Genomic DNA, 26,169 nt, shown 5'->3' with positions numbered 1-26,169 from the left:
AATGATTTTTAAAAGAAAATATAAAAAGTAAGGAAATCTACTTAGTTCACTGAAAAGTGATAATGTTAATATGATAAAAAATTACACCTACCGAGTAAAATATGGTGTTTTAACAATTTGAATTAATGGTTCATTAAATTAAGAGTTTGATGTATACAGTCTCCCATGACCCTGGGTCTGAGTTGTGAAATGCCAGACAAGCCCTTTCATTTTTGGTTCCTTTCCTTCCCTGTTCCCAGCCGCAGCTTTGGACAGTAACTTAGTATGATTCTGATGTTCTCACAAGTTTAATAGGAAGAGGGAATCATTTTGTTTGCTTCTAAGCAAACCATTCAGACAGAAATGAAGGAATTACTCATTATGCGGAATCTGTTTCCCATCTGTTGCTAAAGGAACGTCTTTACTGAACTGGAGGACCTCTGCGTGAATCAAACCCCAAAAGAAAAGATGCCTTCGAGGTTTCAAGTCTCTTTGATTCTGTGACTGCACATACTTCGGACCAAATCGATTCTATCTTTGAGAAGAAATAAATGAAGGGGTATTAAGGAGACTCAGCATGGACAGCAGTTCTCAACCAGGCACCCCCGGGGCTAGGAAAATGGAGTTAATTGGGAATTAATAAGGACTAATTTGCCTAATGGAAAAAAAATTCAAGTAAGCTGAGGGTCAAATGCAGAAACATTAAAGAGGTCCTGGCAAGAAGAGGGAAGGAGGGAGGGAGAGGATTAGAGGCCTGGGTGCCACCTTCTGCCCTGGGCACCAACTACTGCCCTAAGCAATAAGCAGCCATTACCTGCTCCTCCGAATCCTCCAGTGACAAGATTCACATATTAACAAACATCACATAGAAATCACTTAAGCAAATGACCGATCTGCAATGAACAGGAGTTCTTTAGTCATAATTATCATACATAGTACATCTTTAACACGTTTGGTTCAGTAATTAAAATCCTCTTAAAAGGGAAAATGTTCTGCCATGGATCAACCTAACCTGGCACATCCTAGGGGCTTCCCTGGTGGCTGAGCAGTAAAGAATCTGTCTGCAATGCAGGAGACACAGGTTCGATCCCTGGTCGGGGGGAGACCCCAAAGAAGGAAATGGCAACCCACTCAGTATTCTTGCTGGGAAAATCCATGAACAGAGGAGCCTGGTGGGCTACAGTCCATGGGGACACAAAAGAATCAGACACAATTTAGCAACAGCACTATTTTCCATAATGAGAAGACACCTCACATGTAGACTGGCATAGTCTTCTTAAGATGGAAAGCAAGCTGGGGCAGGAGCTGGCTCAGCTCAGTGACACGAGGGACTAAGGCAAATACCTTCCAACACGTGGCCATGCCAGCTACCTTCCTGCAAGACGCCAGTGTCTAACACAGCAGTGGTTTAGTGCCTCCCAGGCCTCCAGCATGGATACCTGGCAGGTGCAGGGCCCTTTTCGCCCAGTCTCCCGCAGCACAGCCTGCCTGTCTCCCCGCGGCAGCTCCAAGGCTCCCTTCTCTAGCAGAGTGACCTGGACATCTCACAGCCCAGCAGCTCAGCTCCAAGGAGAGTGAAGGGCAGGTGCCAGGCCTCTCAGGGCAGGGCCGCGCCAGCCTGGGGTCACACCCCCAAGGCCCCTGGGCAAGGACACCTCCAGAAGGCTGATGGATGCGAGCACACCTGGCGGAGGGCAGGCTGCGTGTGTCTCAGCCCGTTTCCTATCTATAAAGGGGGAAGCAGCAGCCCCGTGGAAACCAGAGCCAGACACCTACCCACATTCAGGGTCAGCCTCACCGCCCCCTCTCATCTGCCCTCCCTAAGCTGCCTGGGTCTGACTGCTCCTCTTCTGAGAGCTTTAGTTCACCATATAAACTCCTTTAAGTCAAGCTCTATAGATGTTCTGAGGGAATCACACGTATTCCATCCTAAGTACAGTAAGGCTGAGGCTGCTCCCATTTAATAAGTGGAGAAGCTAAGGTTAGAGAGTTTAAGTACCTCACATGGCCAGAAAATGGTGCAGGGCAGATTCAAACCTACTTCTCAAAAGCATGACCTCTTAGCGACACATCCCGCTGTCCCTGCTGAGTGAGGTCACTGGAGGCTGAGGGACACAGCCCACGCGCCCTTGACCAGGTCAGAGCTGCAGGTCTGGACGGACGGGGCACCGCGCCCTCTGCTCAGACACGCCTTCACACAGCGACAACCTGGGGCTCCCACCTCCCCTTCAGGAACTGATCCAAATAAAAGGCCACATCTGCATCCCAGCATCTAGTAGTTAATTTTTCCCACAATGGACACTATCCATTATGAAGCTCAATGATCTTTGAAGTCTCAGTTCAGCTCAGTCACTCAGTCGTGTCTAACTCTCTGCAGCCCCATGGACTACAGCACGCCAGGCCTCCCTGTCCATCACCAGCTTCCAGAGCTTGCTCAACCTCATGTCTATCGAGTCGGTGACGCCATCCAACCATCTCATCCTCTGTCATCCCCTCCTCCTCCTGCCTTCAATCTTTCCCAGCATCAGGGTCTTTTCCAATGAGTCAGTTCTCATTGGAAAGTCTTTGAGATTTGAAGTCTTTGAGTCTTTTGAAGTCTATGAGAGTCTTATCAAGTCTATGTGCCGAGAACCTGTCAATTTTCCACACGAATCGCTTCATTTTATTAGAAAATGAGAGCTATGCAACCCACCACAGTTTCCATTTGCTTCGGCTGCCAAGACTCAGGCCCGCTGAGAAGCTCGCACACTGGAGCTCTACTCGGCAGTTCCTCGGGGCTGGGGCTCTGCTGCCAGTGGGGACTACACAGGGTCACAGTGAAGAGCGGCCTCACACAGACGGGAACACCCCCAGGACCTGCTGGGGGTGAAACTCGGAGCTGGCGCCCTTCACGCTCCCTTCTTCACCCTCTCCTCCTTCTTCTCCCTGCCCTCCCCCTCCCCACATCATATGGCCTCAAATTTTCAAACTCTTTAACAAATCTGTTCACACATAATATGCTTTTTCAGATAAGGTGCCTCGAATCTTTTCAAGAGTATACACAGCTTAAGTACACAAGAGCCATCATCTAAAAGTGGAAGGAAATTTCAGAGCTCTTGTGTAAATGGACATAGAATTTGGAGGTAAGGTTGTAAAATGTCACCCTCCCAAAATAAAGCCAAAACGAACCAAAAGGATGAAAGACATGAGCCATCTGTGGCAATCTTTCTAGGAAATCGCTCACTCTCGCTGGCGACGGTCTACAGATGTAGCTGATGAGAAGACAGTGTCGCAGATTCACTGAGAAACTGAAGCAAAAAAATCCAAGGAATGTAAAATAGCTTATGGTATTATAATTTAGCAAAATACATTTTGTTGGGGGGGAACAGTTCTGTTGACTGATTACTGAAGAATGTTAAGAAGAAAGTCAGGTGCAACAGTCAGGATCCAATTTCTAGAATTCAGGTAATGGGCAAGCTTTTAAATAGAGGCTTTATCAGGCTGTTGACCAGGTAACTGACAGGGCACAAAGAAAGCTCTAAGGCATCAGTCAGGTGGCAAGTGTAGAAAGCAGCCACTGCCCGGGATGGGGGGACAAGGGAAGAAGCAGAATCAGTGAGCCTTACAAACTCATGAGGAAGGGGTCTGAGGCCACCCCTGAGCAAGGGGCCTGCTCAGCTGGTGATGGGTATCCAGGATGGGTGGGGAGCAGTGAGGCTGTTTCTGTCCATGCTGGGAAAGGACACACCAAAGTCTTCATGGCAGCAGAAAGAGACGGGTTCACGGGGCTGCCCTGGAGCAGGGAGCCACAGGAAGGACCAAGCCCCTTCTCTGCCTCCCATTCCGCTGCCCTCTGGACCACGCCTCCCCAAGGGCACAAATGTGCTGTGCAGAGTCCAGCTCTGGTGGCACAGAGCAGAGTCTACAAGGACTTGGAGCTGAGACAATAGTTTAATACATTGCACACTGAGTTTTTTGAAAAATGAATCTCTTCAGCACCCTAGGGAAAGGTTATTGATTCCATGCACAGAAATACCCCCAGAAGGGTGAAGGCCGATTCCTCAGACTTCCACAGAGGGAGGGAAGCTCACCTACGAGAACACAGCTGTCACCCAGCACACGTGCCTTCTCACGCAGGCTCGGCCTCATTAGTAATTCATGAATTGCTGTCCTTATTTACCCACAGTTTACAGCTCTGGTTTATGGAAACCCCAGACTTTGGTGGATAACCTCCTAGGTGAACTAATAACATTGAGTTTCCAAACCTATGAAACGCTGAGACCCAGGGTGATTCTCTGTCAAAATTCTACCCGAAATAGCTCACTGGCCTCTCTTTACACACTGAAAAACTGACCACGGCTTTTGAAGAAAATAATCATATAAGCCTCAAAGCTTTCTACAAATGTGTTCAGTTCAGTTCAGTCGCTCAGTCGTGTCCGACTCTTTGCGACCCCATGAATCGCAGCACGCCAGGCCTCCCTGTCCAACACCATCTCCCGGAGTTCACTCAGACTCACGGCCATCGAGTCCGTGATGCCATCCAGCCATCTCATCCTGGGTCGTCCCCTTCTCCTCCTGCCCCCAATCTCTCCCAACATCAGAGTCTTTTCCAATGAGTCCACATAATTGTACAGAAGTAAGGAAAACAGACACAAAACATCAACTTCCTCCTGGAGAACCCACTTCCAGCATCTGTAAACTCTATGCAGTTTATTATTCCCCAACAGAGGAATCAGCCTAAGTCCAGGAACCTCAGAAGCATGGGCACCCCCCAACTCCTGCGTCCCAGCCTGCACCACCTGATGCTCCCCGAGGGTCTCGGCTCCTGGGCAAGGGTCCCTGATGGAGAGCCTCTGCCCTCACTCAGATGGGCACACGCAGGGCCGTGGGCGAACAGTCAGGGTGTTGCACAGGGCGCTGAGCATCACCCACCAATTCCACAGTAGACTGGAAGGCATGGCCTTTTCATTTCCCCCGAGTGGCTGACAATCTGTGTCCTCTAATCATGAAAAAGTTCCTGATGCTTTTGATCAGCTGGTACTTGATCAGAGTTTTCCTTGAGAATTACATCCACATGGTCACTGACCCTCACACATAGGATCATACCTCCTCCCTCAAAACAGTGAAAACAAACCAACCCCACCCAGATTAAACTAAGACAGGAAAACGAAATCCAAGACTGCTCAACTACTGAAAACCTCAGGCCACTCCTGATATTCATTCAGTCCAGGAAGGAGGTTGCAATTCCTTTAAGCTCCAAACAAGTCATTGCCATATATTCTGATCATTTTTATTGTAAACAACAACCCTTGAGATGTCCCTTTAATGCAACAAGTCCAGTGCAATCTACAAGCAAACCCCTCCACCCTGCGGATTCTTCATTTGTGAGATTCAGTAGTTAGGATTGGTCATGAGATGAGACAGTTCTTAAAATATGAACACTAAGCATGCTCCAACCGGCGGGTCCCTGCTCCCCAGGGCAGGGTGTGCTGGGTTCAAAGCAGCCTGCTCAGGGCCCAGCACGTAACCCTACCTCCACCTCCGCCAGCACCTTCACAGGTGAAACACCTTGCTCCTTGGGATGGAAGGAAATGTGCTGAGCTCCACAAGACAACTCTACATTTCTAGTGAAGCGTGCCAGGCACAGCTTTTTCGGCCAGGAAGAAGGAAAGATGCGTGCGCGTCCGCGTGTGTGTGCACAAGTCTGCGTGTGTGTAGCTGCAGACGTAAAACGGCTTTTCAGCAGCTGAGCTAGGGGGCAGGCACACACACGCACATCCACAGCCCCCACACCATGTACAGATCAAGGGGAAGGAAGGGTGGGCAGCACCCTTCTACTTTCTACTGATGGGCACACAGACACTTAGCTGGGAAGACGGCTGTGTGCCAAATAGCCTTTACTAATGACAAGTTATGAGCCTCTCCTAAAGATCCTGCCCAGTGAGCCAGGCTGCAACTGAGTCTTCATTTCTGCGAAAGTGTGTTCTGTGCAGAGGTGAGACAACGGAGGAGGAAGAAGGGTGAAAGGAAAATAAATCTCTTAGCACACAAAGAAACCTGCTCATTTCACAACTCTTTTTCCTCCCTGACCAATAAGAAAACCCCCCAAAAATGTAAGGGACAGAAAGCCCGATGTCCATCGGTGAGCTGTCTTCCCCCTCCTCGGCCTCCTCTGCTGCCCACCCTTCCTTCCCCTTGATCTGTGCCTTCCGCCCCCAACTACCACCACCAGCGCACTAGGCGAATAACCACTGCTGAACACAGGGCAGGGATACGCATCCACTCTCACTGAATTTTTCTTCCAGTGACTCCAGATGCCATCAGTGCCTCCCAACTCCCCAAATAATTGAGGACATAATTTTGTCTTCTATCGCATCCTCAGAACACCAAGCCCTGGAATAAATCCTATCACTGGTTCTCTACAACCCACAAAGGTGGACAAACCTCACCAGTCACTCAGCACATATCTGGGGCACCCAGGGCCCTCCCTGAACTTAGGAGGTCAACCTCAAACCCTTCACAGGTCGCATCATGCGTTTCAACAGATGCTACCAAAGAGCAAGCTTTCACTTGCGTGAAAGTGGCACAGCGACTTGCTAACCCCAGGCTGGGTCACCTAGAAGAAGCAAAGTCCAGGGACAGGGAAGCAGGCGCCAGGCTGTCTCACACAGGGCAGCAGACCCTTCACTGAGCCCGGGCTCAAGGCCTTGCCTTCACCAGGACTCCACCCGTTTCAGTCTCATCCTAAAGCTGACAAAATACCAACCACAGCCCCTACAGTGCGCTGGGTGCCAGGCCACATGCAGGGAATGCGGTGACTGGCACAGATAAACCCCTGAGTGCAACCATGCCCTGAGCACTCTCTGACCTTGCGGGCCCCTGTCCGCCACACTTCCATTTGCTGACCCTTCTGCTTTACACCGTACAAGCACATCAAGTTCCCCTGGCCCCAGGACCTTTGCACATGACGCTCTCCACGCCTGGACAGTCCCTAGCATACCCTTCTAGACGTTAGTTCTCCCTCGAATATGCCCTCTTCAGTCCTTTCTGATGAGCTTCTGTGGAGCTCCCCGTAGAGCTGACATTGCCTTGGTGGCCCCCAACCCTAGTCCCACCCAGACCCTCATCCGCCTCACTCCCTGTGGCCTCCCTTGGACTGGTACAAAATGGCTAAGGATGAATCTCTGTAAAGATGGAGGGCTGGGAGGGGAGGAGCCGAGCAGGTGCTGGCCCTCAAGATGCTCAGTCTACCACAGGCATCCTCAAATCCCAGGACACAGACTAGCACTGGTCCCTGGTCTGTGAGAAACTGAGCCACACAGCAGTGGGCAAATGAGAGAAGCTTCACCTGTATTTACAGCTGCTCCCCACTGCTAGCATCCCCCTGGTCTGTAGAAAAGCTGTCTTCCACAAAACTGGTCCTCGGTCTCAAACAGTTTGGTGACCGCTGGTCTACTGGATGCAAGCGTGCAGCTGGCTGGAGAGTTCTGGTGTCAACAGTGGCACCTGGTGAGGGACACGGAAGGTGGGGGGCCGTAAGCCCCATTCTCTGCTGGATCAGCAGGATCCTGGAGATACAGACCCTCCACTCCACACGCATGTGGCCCAATGTTCAAGGGCTGGCTGAGCAGAGGCCAGGCCCACCCACAGCTCCGGCTCCTCTCCCTGTTCGTCTCAGGCACTGCTTCCCTCTGTCACAGACAGATCAGAGGATGGGGCGGCGGGGCCCTGCACAGGGGAAGGGCTGAGAGATGCCATGGGGATCTTCAAGCACATGCAACTATAGCTGCTCCCAATCATCCCAGAGACACCAAGCAAACACGCAGCGTGGCCCCAGCCATCACTCGGAAGAAACCACACGCTGAATGCCGACCACCTCCGTCTATGTTCTCTGGGTATCATTTAACAGCTAAGAGCTTTTTCAAGCAAAGACCAGTGTCTTAAAACGGGATTTTAAATTTCAAAACATTTTAATGTGCTGCAGCATCAGAGGGTTGCCAGTGACCTTTAGTCACCTCTTAGCCTGGCTCCCGGCTCCCCCATCCTGGCTCCCTAATTAGTACTTTAAATGTGATTTGTGTATGTGGTTTCCTGGCTATCAGCTTGGGCAACGGCTAGCTTTCTAGGTTTCGTCCACTGTGTCTACGTGTACAGACCGAAAACTACACTTTCCTTCTTACAGCTCCAACACTCCTTTCCTGGAATAATTAAGGAACACAGGAAATACAGAAGCTATCAGAGCCAGACCGTCCCCCAGCTCACACTGAGGGGTGGGGCACGGAGCAAGGGGACCCCACAAGGGGGTCAGCTGCGCAGCCTCAGGAGGAGCTGGCCACCAGAACATCTATGGACGGAAAAGGCAGGACTTGAACCCAGACATGCATGAAACGCCCACCCACCAGCTCCTCCATCATGCCCATTACTCCGTTCGGTCTGCTTTGCTCTTGAGCCCCTGGCCAATCACAATCTCTATCTTAAAATGTGATCCAAATGTGACAAATCCGGCCCCACTCAGCACCAAAACTTCAACCTGAGCAAAAATGAAGCATGCCAGGTCCACAGCAAGTCCACAAGCTGGAGAGAGGGAGACAGAACGCAGAAGGCGGAGAGTCTCTTCCCGGGGTTCCGCCCCGATTCATATCCTAGCCACCAATTCACACCATGAAGCTACCCTCCACCTGGGTGTCTGCTCCCAGCAAGGTCCCCCCCGCCCCCAGACGAGCCCAGAGTGGCCCCCGAAGCATCTGTGAGAAAGAACAGTGAGTACACGTGCCAGTGAAATTAAAGGAACCCTCATTACTCTGCACCAGCATCGTCCCCACCAACTCACTCATTTCCATCAGCTCCCTCCCCACAGACAAACACAGGAAGGGTAATAGGCAGTACCAGCAGCATTCGAACCCAGGTCTGACATCACAGCCAGCCTCCTTCGATTACCATACCCGAAGTTCACGTTTCCAGCCGGATTACTCGTCTTGAAATCATCACACAGCATGTCTATTAGTCTGCAGTCTAGTTCTAAGGTACCTTGATGAGAGGCATCAGAGAAACCATATGCACGCTGTTCTAATCATCAGAACTAGTCCTGCCCTCACAGGGACCTCTGCTGCGATTACTGACTCGTCGCCACTTGTCACTCACCTACAGTTTCAAAAGCAAGTCAGAAACTGAACTAATGAGACTACAGGAATGCTTACTAATTAAAACCTTGTGGGAAAGTTTTCAAATAACATGCTGTATTCAGATAATAACAGCTCAAGATATAGAAAAAAAGATTGCCAATTAAGAGTTTTTAAAAATTAATTATACAGTCACATAGTTAAAAACCACATCCTTGTATAATTTTCAAAGACATGAGACTAAGGGATAAAATTGGGAAACAGTGTCCTGGTGGGGGCGGGGGGGTGGGAAAGTTCTGGCCTACAGCTCCTTGCCTCTCGCTCCACAGACTTGGGGTCCGCCAGGCACTCAGCCACCCCTTCCGGGGCCGTTTCCTCACTAGAGGGGCAAGGACTGCAGACCCCTGTCCTCACCCCTCTGCCAGGGAGAAGGCCCTAGACAAGGTCCATGCAGGTGGAGGTGCTTCCTGGAAAGGAGGCTCTTGGCTTAAACACAGCGTGTGTGTGTGTGTCGGGGTTGGGGGGGTAGCCTGGCTCAGTGGGCACAGATGCCTGGGGCTGGTGATGCCAACTAGAGGACGGCCCAGCCAGCCAAGGGCACGAGCCCCTCCCGCCCTGACACCATGAGACTTCGCATCCACGTTTACAATGTGGCTACCAGGGCCTGCTCTAATTGAACAACAAGGAGAGATGGCACATGCGGAAACCGAGGTTCAGAGGGGCTGAGTATCTTGCCTGAGTTTACAGAACCAGCTAGAGAAGCCAGAATTCAAACCCAGGCAGTGGCCCCTGGGCAACACATCCTGTGGGTCCTCTCAGGGTTACAGCTCAGGTCAGCCACCCACCCAGCCAAGAGCTTGATGGCAGCATGGCCCTGGGCTCCTCCCTGCAGACTCCCCCCAAACCCCTGGACTGAGCCAGGATGATCTGGATGCTCTCCAACTGCCCAGTGTAAGTGTGTCGAGCTGCCCAGCTATGCACAGAGACCTGGACACTGGCACAGGAACTCGGCCAGCCAAATGGGCAGAGCCACCCCCTCCAACCCAGCACATGGGGGCCTGGGGCACCAGATTCATCCCACAGGCAGTCCAGACCCCCACACACAGCAGCCCCCCTCCCCACAGAAGCCTCAGCTAAACTCTCCCAGGACTAGGAAAGCTTGGCTTTCAAACACCCCTCGGATAGCAGGAAAGAGTATCAGGCCAACAGGAATCAGAAAATCCCTCTGGGGCAGTATGCCACCATGCATTCCCCACCAGTAAGTCAGAAAAACTTTTAAGCTGAAAACTCTATCTTAAGTATAAACACTTACATGCCAAGTCAGAGTCATGCCCATGGAGGGCTTACTTCACCTACATTCCAGTTCTTTGGAAAACAAGAGAGACCCAAGTAACAGCTTCTTGATGCAGACTGATGGGGGGCCTCCTAAGTCAGCAAGCGCAGACAGAAGACAAGCCTCAGCAGCCTCTGCACAGGGAGGCCGCACGGGGCCTCACCTGCCTCCGCAGGCTTGTCCGTGCGGTCTGGATGCCCAAGTTATGCCTTTTTCCTGATGCCCAGCCTTAGGCCCGGAACTCAGACCACACAAGAACAGCCTGGGCTGGCTCCTGAAATCAGCACTTTGCAATGTAAAGGTCAAGGAGTGATCACCAGCCTAGGCAATCAGCACCTTCCAGGCTGAAGCAGCAGCTTTGCAGCCTCGAGACAGAAACCTGCCATTTGTAAGCTACTGGGGACTCGGGACTGTGGCTCTGGGACCAGCACTACTGCAGCCGACCTGCCCTAGAGCCAAACCTTGGGCAGCTTCGGGAATATTAACATTCCAGCCCCAGCCATGCTATGTCATGACCGGTGGGGCAAGATAATAACCTCGGGATCCACAGAACACCACCTGTGTGAGGGCAGGAGGCCTGCAAGCAGGCAGGGAGGAAAGACTGACGACCCGCAGCTCAAAATGCTTCAGGCTTCCCGGCCACAGCCCTGACACAAATGTGCAGCACCAGGAATATACTTCACAGAAAATACGCACCATCGTATAGTTGTCAAAAATCTCTCACATACAAGTATAGTGAAAAGCATGAGGCTTTCACAATAACATCCTGTGGGGGAAACATAAAGGAATACTATATATATTTATTAAAGGTCTCCCACCGTGGCTTCCCAAACCAACCACAGCTCCAGCGGATCACCTGTGACAGCAGACAAACAGCCTGCGATAAGTCGATAAGTGACGTATAGGCATGTTCTGCCCTCTTGCGTCTGCCACACAAGAAGGGGTCGGCGGCGTCGTAAGACACCCACGCCAGACGCTGCTGAGTGACAGCGTCTCTGGGCCGCTGAGCAACCTGGCCAAAAGCAAGCGATCTCCCAAACTACCTAAATTGCTACTCTACCATCAAAAGGTTCACAAAAAGTAGCAATTTCCAGAGAATTTAGGTAATTCTTAGAGAAGAAACAGTACCAAGCATAAGAATAGTTTCCCGGTGATACAGGGAGACAATTCAGGATCTTAGGCGACCTCTGAAGCATCCTTTTTAAAAGAATCATCGCTGGATATTGCTAAACTACAGAAAGATATAGAGGCTTATGCACGTTTTAACTGACTATGTTTTTGTAACTGATGAGAAATATATTTTGGCCATTCAGATGACAAAAATATATTTCTCATATACATTTTGTCTTTGGCCTTATTTCTGACTCACAGCTCCCCAAACCCTTGGGGTTTTCTGAGCACCAAGAGCCACAGAAGCATCTTTTGTTCCACTTGGTCTCTTGTCCTCTGATCCACAAGGTGAAATGAGTATCCTGTTACTCATGACAAGCTCCTTTCCACCACTGCTGGGCCAATGTCAGTGAGGAGGTCTTTGGAAGTACCTGCAGATGGGGGCTGGTTGCAGGGGAACCAACCATGAATAGAGGGGTGCAACCTTCAATCCCATCCGGTGATTTCCTCGAGGGAGAGGGGCTGGAGTTTGACTCAATCACCAATGGCCAATAACTTGATCAATAGTGTCTATGGAGTGAAGCCTCCAGAAACCCAAAAGGACGGAGTCTGCTGAGCTTCCAGGCTGGGGAGCCAGAACACGTCCACATGCCACCAGGCTGGGCCCCAAGCAGGAGGAGAACCACCTTTGTTTGGGACCTTACAACTACTATGTGTCTCTTCACCAGACTTAACTTGTATCCTTGAATATCGTTTGTAACAATTCAGTAATCCAGTAAATAAATGGGTTTTCTACTTTAGCTAATTAACTGAACCCAAGAAGGGGTTCATGGGAACCTCTGATTTATAGCATGTTGGTCAGAAACACAGGTGACAATTTGGGCTTGCAATTGCCATCTGAAGGAGGGGAGTGTGGGAGGTGGGGAGTCTGCAGGACTGCGGCCTTGCCTATAGGACCTGATGCATTTCCAGGTGGACAGTGTCAGAACTAGGCTGAATGGCAGGACATTCAGCTGGTGTATGGACACTGACTGGTTACGGAGGGGAAGCTCACCACCCCACACACACACACACACACACACACACACACACACACACACACACACAGCTACTGGAAACGGAGTAGAAACCTTTCGCTGACTGTATTACAAAGTCTTAATTTCCGTTTTAAAAATACTAGTTTTCTGCTGGTTTGCTAATTTAAGTTACATACACCTATAAAATTTTTTAACTTTTTAAATAAAATTTTCTAAGTAGGCAAAAATAAAGTAGTATTATGAACCCCGGGTGACCGTCAGTCATTCAACAGCACACTCAGTCAATCTTGTTCCCTCACAATTTTTCAACAGTGGTGGTGTCACTGTGTCCATAAATACTTCAGTTTTTATCTATAAAAGGTAAGGATTTTCAAAAAACATAACCACAAGGCCATTACTGCCACTAAATAAAATTAATAATGATGCCTTAAATTTCATCTACTATCCAGTCCCTATTCAACTCACCCCTAATTATTATTTCTTAGGTCTTTCTCTAGTTATTTTGGTGAGCAACTGTGAACTTCTAAAAGGGTGGCAGAACACCATGTTCACATCTGCAGACCCCAGCACTCAACAGGGTGCCTCGTGGCCAGAAATGCTCAAAGCCTTTTGAAGGTGTTCCTCAACTGTGCATCTCTCAAAAATAACAAGCAGGAAGTCCTTCAGTTTACAAGGATTCTGGGGCCTGGGAGTGAACAGACGAAAAGGCACACATTTTGATGAGGCTACCGTTTCCCCTCATTAAGGTCAGGGCCTGGAGCTGGGATCTCACAGAAGAAGGGAACTGACACAGGAGAAAAAGAGAGGCTCCAATCATGAATTCTTAGATGCACTTTATTTCCAGTCTGACATGAGATTGAGGTGAACCTCACAGTGATCAACATCTTGTGTCTGCCTCTATAGCTTTCTACCTCTTTCTGCTTAACGACCTTTACTAATACACAAAACCTCCCTGACCCTTAGTTTCCTCATCTTTAGAACAGGGATAGTTCTTGTAGCTAAAGAACTATCATGGCCTGGGCCGTAACACACCATCATGACCAGCACTTGCTCACACACAAGACACACCCACAGCAGAGTCTGCAGGAGGCAGGTCAGTGCCTTGGAAGAAAATTTCAGGAGCAATACTAAGGCAATGTAATCTCCAGACACAAAATCAGGTGGGACAGAAGTGGAGGGTAAACTGGGAAGTTAGATAAAATTCCCAGAAGAGTCAAAAGTTGGCCAACTCTACATGATGCCAAGCGATGGTGAGAGCCCAGGGCCCTCAGGAAACACTGCATCCACCAGAGCTTGGAGGTACAAAGGAAGAAGACTCCTGTCTCTGATAAACAGACACAAACATCTCTGAGGCAAAAAGCAGACACTGGAAGGTGTATTTCACATATATTTTCCTTTTTATCCATGCACAAGAGTGATACATGGAAAAATCAATGTCTAAGTCTAAAAGAGCTCTTTAAATAAGTAGAAAATAAAAATGTTAACTGATAAGAAACCACCATGTCACAGTTCAACGGAAACTTTTTTTCTTGCCTAGTGGTACATAAGATAGTGGTTTTACAAATAAAAGCATCTTAGATTCAACAAAAAATGGTATATTCCAGACACAGGGACACATCAGTCGTCACCAGAAGTGAGACAGGAAGGAAAACAGGTGCATCACTTGCTGTGCAGGGGAACGGAGTGCGAGGAGGGAATGGAGAAAGGCGCCGAGCCTCGAAGGTCGCAGCACAAGAGCTCACAGTCTAGGTCAGTGGGGTGGCCCCTGAGGTAGGAAGGACCAGGGCAATGACTCCAAGGCCTCCCACACCAGGCCAACATCAGCATCCAGGACGGTCACACATCTTCGCACACAGGAGTCAGCATTCATTTACGGGTGTCGCTAAAACACAGGCCTTTGCTTCTAAAGTTCCCACAGGGTGACTCATCTGAAGCGTGTCCCCCTTCTGGAGGAGCACCCTTCAGGAGGAGACACGCTTCCTTTCTGGACGAGCCTCTGATGCCGAGATGAAGAAACCCTGAATGGTGGCTCCTGAGTCAGAAGACTTTAAAATGACCTTTCCTCTGTAGCCATGTCCACGTTCTGGTTTTTTATCCAGAAACACGTTGGCAGCACAGCACACACCACACCCCAACAAGGCATCTAAAGACCCCTCATGAATGCCAATAATTACTATGAAAAGCGGCTGATGCTCTTGCTTGAGAACTCCCTAAAGGAGCTGCAGGCAATGAAATCACATGTCCACTTTATTTCCTACAAATATCACAGATCACAGTGCTTCAACACAACTCCATTGCCAAGAACAGCCTCTCCAAAACCCAGGAACAGGCAGGCCTCTAACCTCCTATTTCCTGCAGATGAGAAAACCACAAGTCTCCCCACCCACAGCAACTCACAGAGACAATATCCCAGTGGAAACTCCGTCCAGGAGCAGGTGCACAGGGCCCAGTGGGACTTCTCATTAAATGGTGATGTGTGTGGAGAGCACTCTACAAAGGAGCTGTGTAACTGAGTGGGGAGCCTGACAGTGGATGGGGATGTTCACCCAGTTCAGCCAGCACTGCAGAGACCAGCTCAGAAATCATACCCGAGGCCTGTGGCATGAGCACAGGCCACAAAGTAGAGCAACACATTAACCTGCAGCACCTGGCGTGGTCCCCGGCCCAAGGTGGGAGAGGGTGAACTGGGAGCATACATTCTGTGTTAACCAGGAGAAGAACACTCCTCACCCAGGACTCCTCGAGGATAAGAATGAAAGGCCCGAGAAAAAGAAAAACAATTATCAAATACTAACACAAATATATGGAACCTAGAAAGATGGTACTGATATTCGCAGAGCAGCAATGGAGACATAGACACCGAGAACAGACTTGTGGGCTCAGCCTGGGGGGAAGAAGGAGAGGGTGGGAGGTATGGAGAGAGTAACCTGGAAACATACATTACCATATGTAAAACGGACAGCCAATGGGAATTTGCTGTATGACTCAGGAAGCTCAAACCAGCTCCCTAACAACCTAGAGGGGTGTGATGGGGAGAGAGGTGGAGGGATGTTCAAGCAGCAAGGGGACATGGGTAAACAAACCTAAGGATGGTTCATGTTGCTGTTCGGTAGAAACCAGTGCAATACTGTAAAGCAATTATCCTTCAATTAAAAACAAATAAAATTTTTAAAAAAGAACGAAAGACCTGACCTTGCCCCAGGACACAGGAAACGCCACCACTGACAGACCAGAGGCCACAGATTCCCAGAAAGAAAACAGGCTCAGTATTTAGCAAAGGAATCAAGGCATAGAGGGCGCACCCAACATGTCAGACACTCTGAAGCTGGAGTTGCTGCTGCTCTGGGTCTTGGCTCAAACCTGCTCAACCTGTACCTTGCAGGCACCAGCCCCTCTGCTTACTGTAACTGGCCCTCCCTGACTCCTGACCCCTCAGGGACGCCCCTCTCTCCTCTGCACTCAGCCCCTTCTCACACTACGTCTTTTTACTACCTAGCACCGTGTTTGGTCCCACTGCCCCCAAGGTGAAAGTTCCCCAGGGGTTGAGATGATGTCTCCGTTCTATTCACTGCTGTAGCCCAAACACCGAGGAGTGCCTGGCACACAGCAAGTCTCAAGCAATACTCATCAGAAGAATCGATGCAAGGGCCCGCAGCCTGTTTTCGTGTCTGCTCCTGCCAACAGGCAGCAGAGACTTCAGGACACACAGAGGCCTGAGGACAAGAACACAGGAAGCATTTCACACAGCAAATGGTAAGGATGGAGAAAGCAGCTAAACGGAATGGCCTCCTGTGGAGTACTGCTGTGGGGGCATCCTCCCTAGAGCACCTTCCGGGAACTTCCCACCACCTTCAGAGCATCTGGGCACTGGCAGCGCATGCAAGGAAGCCTGGAAAGCGAGGGCCCCATCCCTCAGGGAGGAAAAAAAAGTCAAGTTCATGCTGACCACAGCAGTGGTTCTTAAGTGAGGGCGAACCTGTCCCCTGGGATGCCTGTTAAGGCCTAGACATGGTCACAGCTGAGAAGGGTGGTACCACTTGCAGAAGCTGCTAAATATCGACAGTGCACAGGCCGGCCCCCTGCCCCCAGCAAACGTTATCGGGTCCAAAATGCTGACTGTGTCAAGGCCGAGGGGCCCTACGTTACAGCGACCACTGCCACCAGGCGCCCCCATCCCTGCCAAAATGCTGGTCCTGGTTGGGCTCTGGGAATTCAGCAACTCTCTCCCTGGTGCCCAGGCCATCCCTCCTCCCAGAGAGTCACTAGGCAGGACCAGGCAGTCAGCGGGAGGCGCTGGGAGGCCAGGTGGACAGACCAGGGGCAGGCTGAGTCACAAGTGACCAGGCAGCCCCTGTAAGAGCGGGGGCAGGGACGCAGGACTCCCAGAGCCAAGAAAAGCTACTGGAATGTAAGGCCAGGAATGAGATTCCATGAGACGGTTTTGTTTTTTTCAAATCCAGCCACAATGAATCATTGCCATCTTCATCCCGGCATGCTAAGAAACTCAATCTGTACAAAATGACACTTGCTTCCTGGGCCTATAATATTGGTCATGACTAAATGCAGAAATGCCCAGTGCCTCAGTTTGCCCTGCAGGAGGCAGACACAAGCAGGAGCCTGGACTCGGGAGGCAGAGAGGGCGGTGCTCCTCAGGGAACAACCTGTTGGATCTTTAAGCCTGTGGGAGAGGCTCTCCTTCCTGACCGGACAGATACACTGCACAAGTTTTACTGGAACCTCCACACCGGGGGCTCATCCTTCAGGTCAAGTGCATGGCCAAGGTCAGCACATCCTCACACAGTTAGGAAAACAAAGTCAACTCTACTTGGAGCGCAGGAGTGCCTGTAGGAGGCTGGCACCAACATGCTCGACGCAACTCTCCCCACGGAGGAGGGCTCCTCGCGACACCTGGCCTGTGCCAGGTCCCACCCAGGCGGCGCCAGGGGAGGTGCTGGGAGGTCCTCGCGAAGGAACCACCCCATAAGGCAGCGTGGTGGCAAGGGTCCAAGGCCACAGTGGTGGGACAGGCATCCCCAGCAGCAACCTGGAATCAAAGGCTTCCTCAAGGGGAGGCCACCCTTCAGGTCAGGGCGGTAAGGCCGGGCCAACACCTGCTCTGATTGAGGCAGTGTCTCTCCAGGAGCCATGCTCAGCGTACCTAAGGACAGCCACGGCAAGGGCACAGGGGCCGGGGCCGGGAGGCCCTGCAGTGGGGGCGGATCAGGGGGCAGGGGTCCCGAGCAAAGAGCAGGGCAGGTGGGGGCAGAGGGGCTCCAGAGAGGGGCATTCTTTCAGCATCCTTACGGAAGGCTCCCACCGTCATGAGCTATGTGACATGGCCGTGGGTGTGCTCCCACCTCACTACGTGGGTCGTAGGACAGGGGTCACGGGGAAAAAAGGGGAAGAACAAACAGGGGGCGTGAGCTTGGCCAGTTTGGGCTATATTCTCACTCCAGGATTTCTGCTGGGTCACTAGACTTCACAGATTTCTCCCAGGAACACCTTGCCTTCTCTTCCGGATCTTGGCCAGAACCTGGCAGTCAGCTCCTGTGTGTGCCCGGTCTCTGACCCAGGCAGCCTACCACCTCCCTCCACTAAGCCAAATGCCACTGAATTTGCTCGCGGTTCAGGCAGCAGGGCACTGCCTGTCTTGAAATCAACATCTTCCCAAAGTGACTTCTCAATCCCTAGAGATGTCAGAAACATGAATGGCAGCAACAGTAAATTGTGAGTGTGAGTGTGTGTGTGTGTGTGTGTGTGTGTGTGTAAAATCACATGATTATACACAATATATAGTTTCATATACATAATTATATATACATCTCCCCTTGCCCCACCCCAGCTGTTTTTCTGCCGCTGCTGCTGCTGCTAAGTCGCTTCAGTCGTGTCCGACTCTGTGTGGCCCCGTGGACTGCAGCCTACCAGGCTCCACCACCTCTGGGATTCTACAGGCAAGAACGCTGGAGTGGGTTGCCATTTCCTTCCGACCTCCTCTCAAATACCTCTCCCCGTGATCCAAACAGGAGACCCACCTCCCATCAGGAGCTGGGATGGGAGATTCAAAAGGGGCCTGAAGTCTCCACACAACACTAACAGCTCCCCAGGCGCCCCGAGCCCACGCCGGGAGCTGGATGGAGCCCAGGCAAGCCAGCCTGCTCCATGCTGGGGACAGCGGGCTCTCTCACTCTCACCAGGGGGCTGGGGAAAGAGCCCCTCAGCTCTCGCCATCGGTCACAGCCTGCTCCTGTCATGTGTGAGCCCCAAGTCGCTCCAGAGGAATGACACTTATATTTTCTTTAGAAAACGTTTCCCTAGAGAAACTTTGTCAGATTTGCCATTTGTCAGATTCTCTGGCCGTACAGTGGCTTTCTCCAACTCCTGCATGCTCCATCTCAACTCCAAACCCTCCTTTCAAGTGGAATTTAACTGACTAGCTGGCAGGGTGTGGCCTAGGCCTCCTTCTCAACCCCTCATGGACACGCTTACAGATCTGCTGATGTCCAGGAAAGCAGGCGGCAGCCGCTGTGTTCCGCCTCATCTCCCACGTGTGGGTGATGACAGCCACCTTGCCTCCTGCCAGGAGGAGCAAGCCTGTAGGCAGCGGGCGAAAGGGGCGCCTACAGCCTGGTCGTGGGGGGCACCGGCTCCTCACCACAGGATCCCCACTTAGGGACACCATCAGCAGCACTCCACTGGTTTGAACAACCACCAAAGAAAGATATGTCCTGCACCCACTCTCCTGGTGGCTTCCCACAGACAGGAGCCCCACTCTGACACCACAGCTGGAGACGAGAGAGCTGGCATGTTGCCCAGACCACTTCTCAAAAAGGCAGTCTTTGATGTCACTCAGGGTCATGGTACCGGCCCAAATGAACCAACCAAATCCACCTGGGAGGAATGGATGAAGGACTTTAAAAAAAAAAAAGGGAAACCTCTAAAGAACAAGAAGATGACAGTTCAATATATTTTCAAGAAGATTCTGGGCTTTTTCCCTCCCCACACCCCACCCTAGACACCATCTACTCAGCACCTACCATTTGCCAACACCTACTAACGGCCTCTAGTCTTTAGCTATAAGAACTATCCCTATTCTAAAGATGAGGAAACTGAGGGTCAGAGAGGTTTGGTAAATTAGTAAAGGTCACTAAGCAGAAAGAGGTAGAAAGCTCGTCTAGTCTTAGTACCAATAAATGGATCCATGCCATTCTTCTTAAATGTCTACTGCCCAGCTCAAAAACACCAGTGGTTCCCTATGGACAATCAGACTATGAACCAACAAGTCAGCTCAGCTTGGCATTCAAGGCCCTTTACAATTTATTCCCAAACTCTTTCAAGTATACATTCTCATATTCCCCTACAAACGTACCCACTCCAGCCAAGTGAGGCCCCTCTGTACTCTTAAGAAGAGGTCAACCCCTCTCCTAGAAACCCCCTTCATACCTGACCCAAAGGCGCCCAGCTTGGACCTCAGGGCAGGGACTGTAGCACCTGCTCACGGAGGAAAGGCAAGGGGAAGTGACCAGAAGGACAGGCCCTGGTCAGGCCCTACGAGAATGCCTTCCCTGCCTCCCAAGGGTGTGGGAGCACAGACAATGGGTCCTGGCCTACACACACTCTCTCAGGAGAGACCATTCTTCACATACTAGAAAACCCTTCCCTCGCCAACCAAAAGAGACACACTTCACCCAGAGGCACATTCATTCCAACAGAAATCCCTTCCTTTCTCTGCAGTTCCATCATGCCAAGATACCAAGGCCCAGAGGAGGCTTAACATGATTAAAATTTTAAAGTATTTAATATGCTCAAAGGCAAGGTATCCTTGAAGTGCAAATCATCAATCTGGGGGAAAGAGAGAAACAGGGGGAGGGAAGGTTCTATGCAAAAGTAAATAAAATATAATTTCAAGCAATATTATGCATAAAGGTCAGGTTTGTGCATACGGTCAGGTTGTACTGATCACACAACCTGAACTTCAGCATTGAGTCCTGATTAGGGCAGTCTCTGCTCCTACTGAGTTGATTAAACCTGCACTGTGAGGTGAGTGGGTTCTCTGGGTTTCACCAGATGGAGAATAACCATCCTCAGAGGAGTTATTCAACAGGCAGGGCACACAGTGACAAGCCTGGGCTGGGTGCTGAAGCAGCAGAAACTCTAGTCAGGCTCCCATCAGACAAACAATCCCCCAAAGCCTAATACTGAAGCCTAGTATCCTGTGGAAAATGTCAAGGTGAAGAGAAATTGACTAATTAGAGCCTTGACTTGAATGGTACAAAATGAGAGAAGAAATATAAGTCCATTTACACCTAAAAAACTATAGCTAGTATTTAAGTTCTGCCTATATACGCATACTACCTTAGCATTTTTACGCCCATACTTTACAAGCCAGAAAATCTATACATTTCCCTTTATCGCAAGGATGAACTAAATTTGAAGAGACTTTCTAGTCTCTGAATCCATGGAAACAACTCAGGAGGGAGAAAAGACCATGCAGTTTCAGATTCTAGACTAAGAAATTCAGGACACAGGTTCTATTGACTCCTCCAGAAACGGTCTTAGGGTGTTCTCTTTAATATACAGGTCCAAGCCATGTTAACGAGTCTTCTCCAACTTCAAAAACTATTGCATGTACACAACTCTTCTTCAACTGACAAACTGCCAAACCATTCTAAGGGCTGCTGCTGCTGCTAAAAGAATAGAATCCCAGAATCATCAATCCATGTACGATTGTTCATTTCCCACATTTTCTTTCTATGTGGTCTCTGAACCTTCCTACTGCCACCTGGCCACAAGGAGTTCTGGGACTATTACTTTTTTTATTTTGAAGGATCAACTGGAAGACCCTTCAAAAACCATCCACCAGCTGAAGCCCACCAGGGAGAAGTCAGCCTCTCCAGATGCTAACCCTGTTGCTGTATCCAATCGCAAGGAAAGGGGATCACAAAGCACGGCTTGGGTGTTTGGTTTTCTTCCACATGAAAGGCAGGAAGCTTTGCCAGGTCTCACCAGCACACCAGGCTACATGGACCTGTGAAAGCACCGTTTGCTGGGAAGCAAAGCTTTTGAAATAATTCCAGTTTAATACGACCACAGTTTTCAAAGGGCTGCACTGCTTGCACTGCTCTTTACCATTCAAGGATGGACAAACTCCACGTACCTAAATAACAGTTCCTCGGATTAAAACAGGGAAAAGACAGGGCTAAGAGAACCTGTCAGCTCAGAAACAAGCTAGGCCAGTTCTGTACATGAGAAGACTTTTCCCTCTGCCCCTCTAGATATAGCCTAAGAAACTTACCATGAATCAAATAAGACACCTGTCTCCACCTAATACCTTCCGCTGAGAATGAAGGAAAGAAGGCCGGACGGAAGGAAACCTCTGAAGCAGCCAGGCCTCAGCGTTGACATTTACGGTCTGACTTTAGGGCTCCAGTCTCCTCATCCAGTTACTAGCGTCCTGCTTGTTCCAGGATACCATTCTCTGGTTCCAGTTCAACCCATGGCCCACCTTCATTAACTCAGAATTTCCTGGATTTGCGCTGACACTAACCGGCACAGTGTAGGGGTTACACGGTGTGGGGTCACTTTCAAAGCCTGGTAGTTGCCAAACACGACAAACACCGCTGGCGGCATGCGCACCGCCCAGAGCCCCCGCTCTCCCAGCAGGATCGCAGGGCCAGGCGCCCCAGGCGCTCCATTTCCTTCCCAGAGCGGCTGGCTGTGCAGAGCGGCTCACGCGGTCCCCACGGCCCAACCCCTCGGCCCTGGGAACCCATTTAGAACACACTCAGCAGAAGGACCACCCCACTGAACAGGAGCGAGGGGCCGGGAGAGGCGGGCGCCGGGGGCCGCGCTGAAGGGCCGGCCGAGCCGGTCCAGGCGAGCACCGGGGCAGGGAGGGGACCGTCGGGGGTGTGGGCGGCCGGCCTCGCCCGGGCGCGGGGGCCTTCCGCCTGCACCGCCAGGGCGGTCTGTTCCGTCGGGCGCGGGGCTGGCTGCGCCCCCGCCCCCAGGGGAAGCGGGCCGAGACCCAGAACTGCCCCCTCCCCGCGGCGCGGCGAGGAGGGGGAGGTAGGGGGGCTGCAGTGGCTGGTTTCAAAGGGCTGAAAAGAAACTTGGACTCCTCTCCCCCAAGGTACGTGACACGCTGGAAAGGCGGCCGCCTCTCTCCCTTCCCCCCACCCCCTTTTGTGCTTCCCCCATACTCTCACCCCCAAACTTCTCACCGCAGGGGACTGGGCTCCCGACGGCCGGACGACACTCAGATTAGGAGGAGCAGAGAGCGGGGCCAGGGGGCGACCAGAGGCGTCAGCGCCCCCAGCCCCGGGAGCCGCGCGGGGTCGCCCCCTCCCGAGCCCGGAGAGCACCGAGCGGCCGGCGGCGCCCCCGGCCCCAGGCACTCGGTCGCGAGGCCCAAGGCGGGGGCGGATGGCCAGAGCCGCGATCCGGGCGGAGAAGGGCAGGAGGGACCTGGAGACCCCTCGCGCCCCGGCGGTGCGTCCGGGCGAGGGGCCTCGCGGCGCGGCCCGGGCGCAGGGGCGCCGGGGACCCCGGGGGCCGGGCCGCGCGGGCAGGCGCCCCACTCACCTTCCTGCCGGCGCCGCCGCCCGCGCCCGCGGCCAGTGCGGAGCCGCCCCCCGAGTACATGTAGTAGGCGATGCCCAGCACCCACAGGAAGGCGAAGCAGAGCAGCATCCGCGAGCGCCGCCGCATCCTCCCGACTCGGCCGCCGGCCGCGGCCGCTGCTCGCGAGTCTGCCTGGGGCCGCGGCGGGCGCGGGCCGGGGCGGAGCGCAGGAAGGGGAAGGGCGCGGCGGCTCCTCCCCCGGCGCGGCTGGCGGCGAGGGCGGCGCGCGCCCGGCGCCCGAGCTCCGCCCCGGCCGGGAGCGCCGCGCGGCGCCGGAGCAGGAAGCGGCAGCCGCGGAGGCGGCCGGGGGGTCAGGGAGCAAAGGGCGACCAATCGGCGGCGGCTGCGGGGGCCCGGCGGGGGCGGAAGGGGGCATTGCCGCGTCTCGGCGGCGGCGGCTCGGGTGCCCCCCGGGGGGTGCCTCCGCGGGCCGCCGCCCGGCCGCCGCGGTGAGTGACAGGTGGTCGCCGGGGCCCCGGGCAGGGCGCGCACACGTGCGCACACACGCGGGCGCCCACACCGGGGACCGCGGGTCGCCGCTTCCTCACGCTGCCCAGGCGAAAGCATTACCGCCTCGGTCCTCAGCCTTTGGGACCACCCCAGACCCCTGGCAGGCTCCCTCTTATTGGCCGACCGACCTGAGTTTTTTGGTGCAAACCCCCTCTTCAGGACCAGACTCGGCTGCTGCTCACTGCAGTTTTCTTACCAATCTTGCAGCAAAAACACCCCTAATCCCCAGGTGTCTATTTTATTGATTTGTTTACGCAGAGGTGGGGGCCTAGCGGTAGAAACCGAGAGGTTTTTTTCAAGGGAATATGTTTCTGGGGATGAACAGAGCGCTTAATAGCAGGGTTTTCTTTTTCGTTTATTTATTTATTTATTTTTTTAATTTTACTTTACGATACTGTATTGGTTTTGCCATACATTGACATGAATCCGCCACGGGTGTACATGAGTTCGCAATCCTGAACCCCCCTCCCACCTCTCTCCCCATATCATCAAACGCGAAATGAGGAAAAAGGAAGGCAACACGTATTTTTAAAATCGTTTCTTTGCGGTTGTTTCAATATTAGAAGAAAGAAGAGGCAGCACAAGTAACAGCTTTAAAGATGCAAGAAGACAGATCTGTCTTGTAACAGAATCTGAGTAACCTTGACAATGCCCTTGTAACAGCAAAGTTTCCAGTGTTCCTAGGAAAGAAAGAATGTTACTTAGCGCTTAATATTTTAAAAGGGATTCCAGGAGCTGCCCAGTTCAGAGGATAAAGGCAGCTGTCTGCGTCTGAATCTCTACTCACATCCTCAATAAAACACAAACACAAACAAGCCTTCAGCTCTACTATGACAGTGAATGTCATGAACTGACCTTCAAATTACTTAAGTAGAATAAAGAAAAGGCATCATATTCCAACAGAGCTCCCTCCACTGTTGCCAAGGACTTAACTGTAACCCAGGCTTAAATCCTTCTATGAAGAGCAAGTCCAACCCCAAGAACTAAACACTGAACACAGGTTGGGTACTTGACTGGACAAGGGAAGAGGCCTGAAAGAGAATGGGACAGGATGTGGGAGGCTTGAGGAGGCCTTGGTTTTGGGAAGTGTCAAATAAATAGAGAAATGGCAGTGCCCTTTGGAGATCTGGTAGTGAAGGGAAAGAAAGAACTGAAAAAGGAAAATTAAGGATCCCACAGAAATAAATGACAACTAATCCCTCCCTCAGAGTGGTTATCTATTAAAAACTGCACTTCAGTATGCAGAGAAAAGAGGCTTCCCAAGTGACTCAGTGGTAAAGAAACCTCCTGCCAATACAAGAGACACAGGTTCTATCCCTGGGTCGGGAAGATCCCCTGGAGAAAGCACTGGCAACCCACTCCAGTATTCCTGCCTGGGGAATCCCATGGACAGAGGAGCCAGTCCATGGTGTTGCCAAAGAATCGGGCATGACTTAGTGACTAAACAACAACAGTGCAGAGAAGAGGGCATTCTAGAACCATGAGCCCTGTATCAGGATGCCTAGTAACACTAAAACATCAAAATTACTGCATAAAAAGCTACTGCAAAGAAGAAAATACATTTCTTATAAGATGAATCATAACATTTCAACTGATGAAAATCCTCCATCAATAAAACTACAAAGCAGAGAAAAATTGTAACACTGTATGTCAAACTCTCAAGCTGAACAAAGTTTCCTATATTTGGATGCAGAGAGAGAGAGAGAGACACACACACACACACACACACACACACACACGTTTACATACCACTAGAATCAGAAATTCAAAACCTAAGAATATATTATATAAAAATTAGGGTGAATTACAGTAGAAGTTGATCAGATTCAAGAAATTAAAAATAAAGACAAAACTATCCCAGAAACAAGTAATTGTAAGACACACAAGAGAGAATATATCAAATACAATTATGTAAAAGAACATTGAATAATGGCAAGAAAATCATCAAGAAATTGAGAATAAGATAAAGAAGTAAAAAAGCTTTCAGAGATAAGTGGTTGAGATGAAAGCCAGGAAAGAAAAACCAAAATACATATCACTGGAGCCTCTAAAGTTGAAACACCAAACAGTGAAGCAGAATTAATATTAACACAATCATTTCAGAGGTAATCTACAGCATGATGACTAGCGTTACCACTACCATGGGGGTATTTTTAAAGATTGTTAAGAGTGCCTCCTAAGAGTTCTCATCACAAGGAAAAAAAACTTTCTTTCCTTTTTTTTTTTTTTTTGTATCTAAATGAGATGATGCATATTAACTAAACATTGTAGGACTCATACAATATATGTTAGTCAAAACATTATTCTGTGCACAATGCTATATGTCAATCATATCTCAATAAAACTTGGAGGAAAACTATAATCCCAGAAAACAATCCAGAAACAAGAGAAAAATTTTATATCAACTTCCGTATACCGTGGAAGGGGCTTCCTGTGGCTTAGCAGTAAAGAATCCATCTGCAGTGCAGCAAACACAGGTTTA

At 50.9% G+C, this 26,169-nt stretch overlaps 1 protein-coding gene across 1 annotated transcript in view; it reads right to left on the bottom strand.

The window, feature by feature from the left end:
* GALNT2 (polypeptide N-acetylgalactosaminyltransferase 2) overlaps positions 1-23,476 on the bottom strand; it is a 181,586-nt gene extending 158,110 nt beyond the window's left edge. Inside the window, exon 1 of the mRNA XM_069572589.1 lies at positions 23,139-23,476. Coding sequence (XP_069428690.1) covers positions 23,139-23,264 — 126 coding nt within the window. The 5' untranslated portion in view covers positions 23,265-23,476. The remainder of the gene's footprint in view (positions 1-23,138) is intronic.
* Between the last annotated feature and the right edge of the window lie 2,693 nt (positions 23,477-26,169).

The sequence above is a fragment of the Ovis canadensis genome, chromosome 25, assembly GCF_042477335.2.
Source record: "Ovis canadensis isolate MfBH-ARS-UI-01 breed Bighorn chromosome 25, ARS-UI_OviCan_v2, whole genome shotgun sequence".
Taxonomy (NCBI): domain Eukaryota; kingdom Metazoa; phylum Chordata; class Mammalia; order Artiodactyla; family Bovidae; genus Ovis; species Ovis canadensis.
The sequence above is the reverse complement of the archived record's forward strand: the minus strand, read 5'-3'. Positions and strand labels throughout refer to the sequence as shown.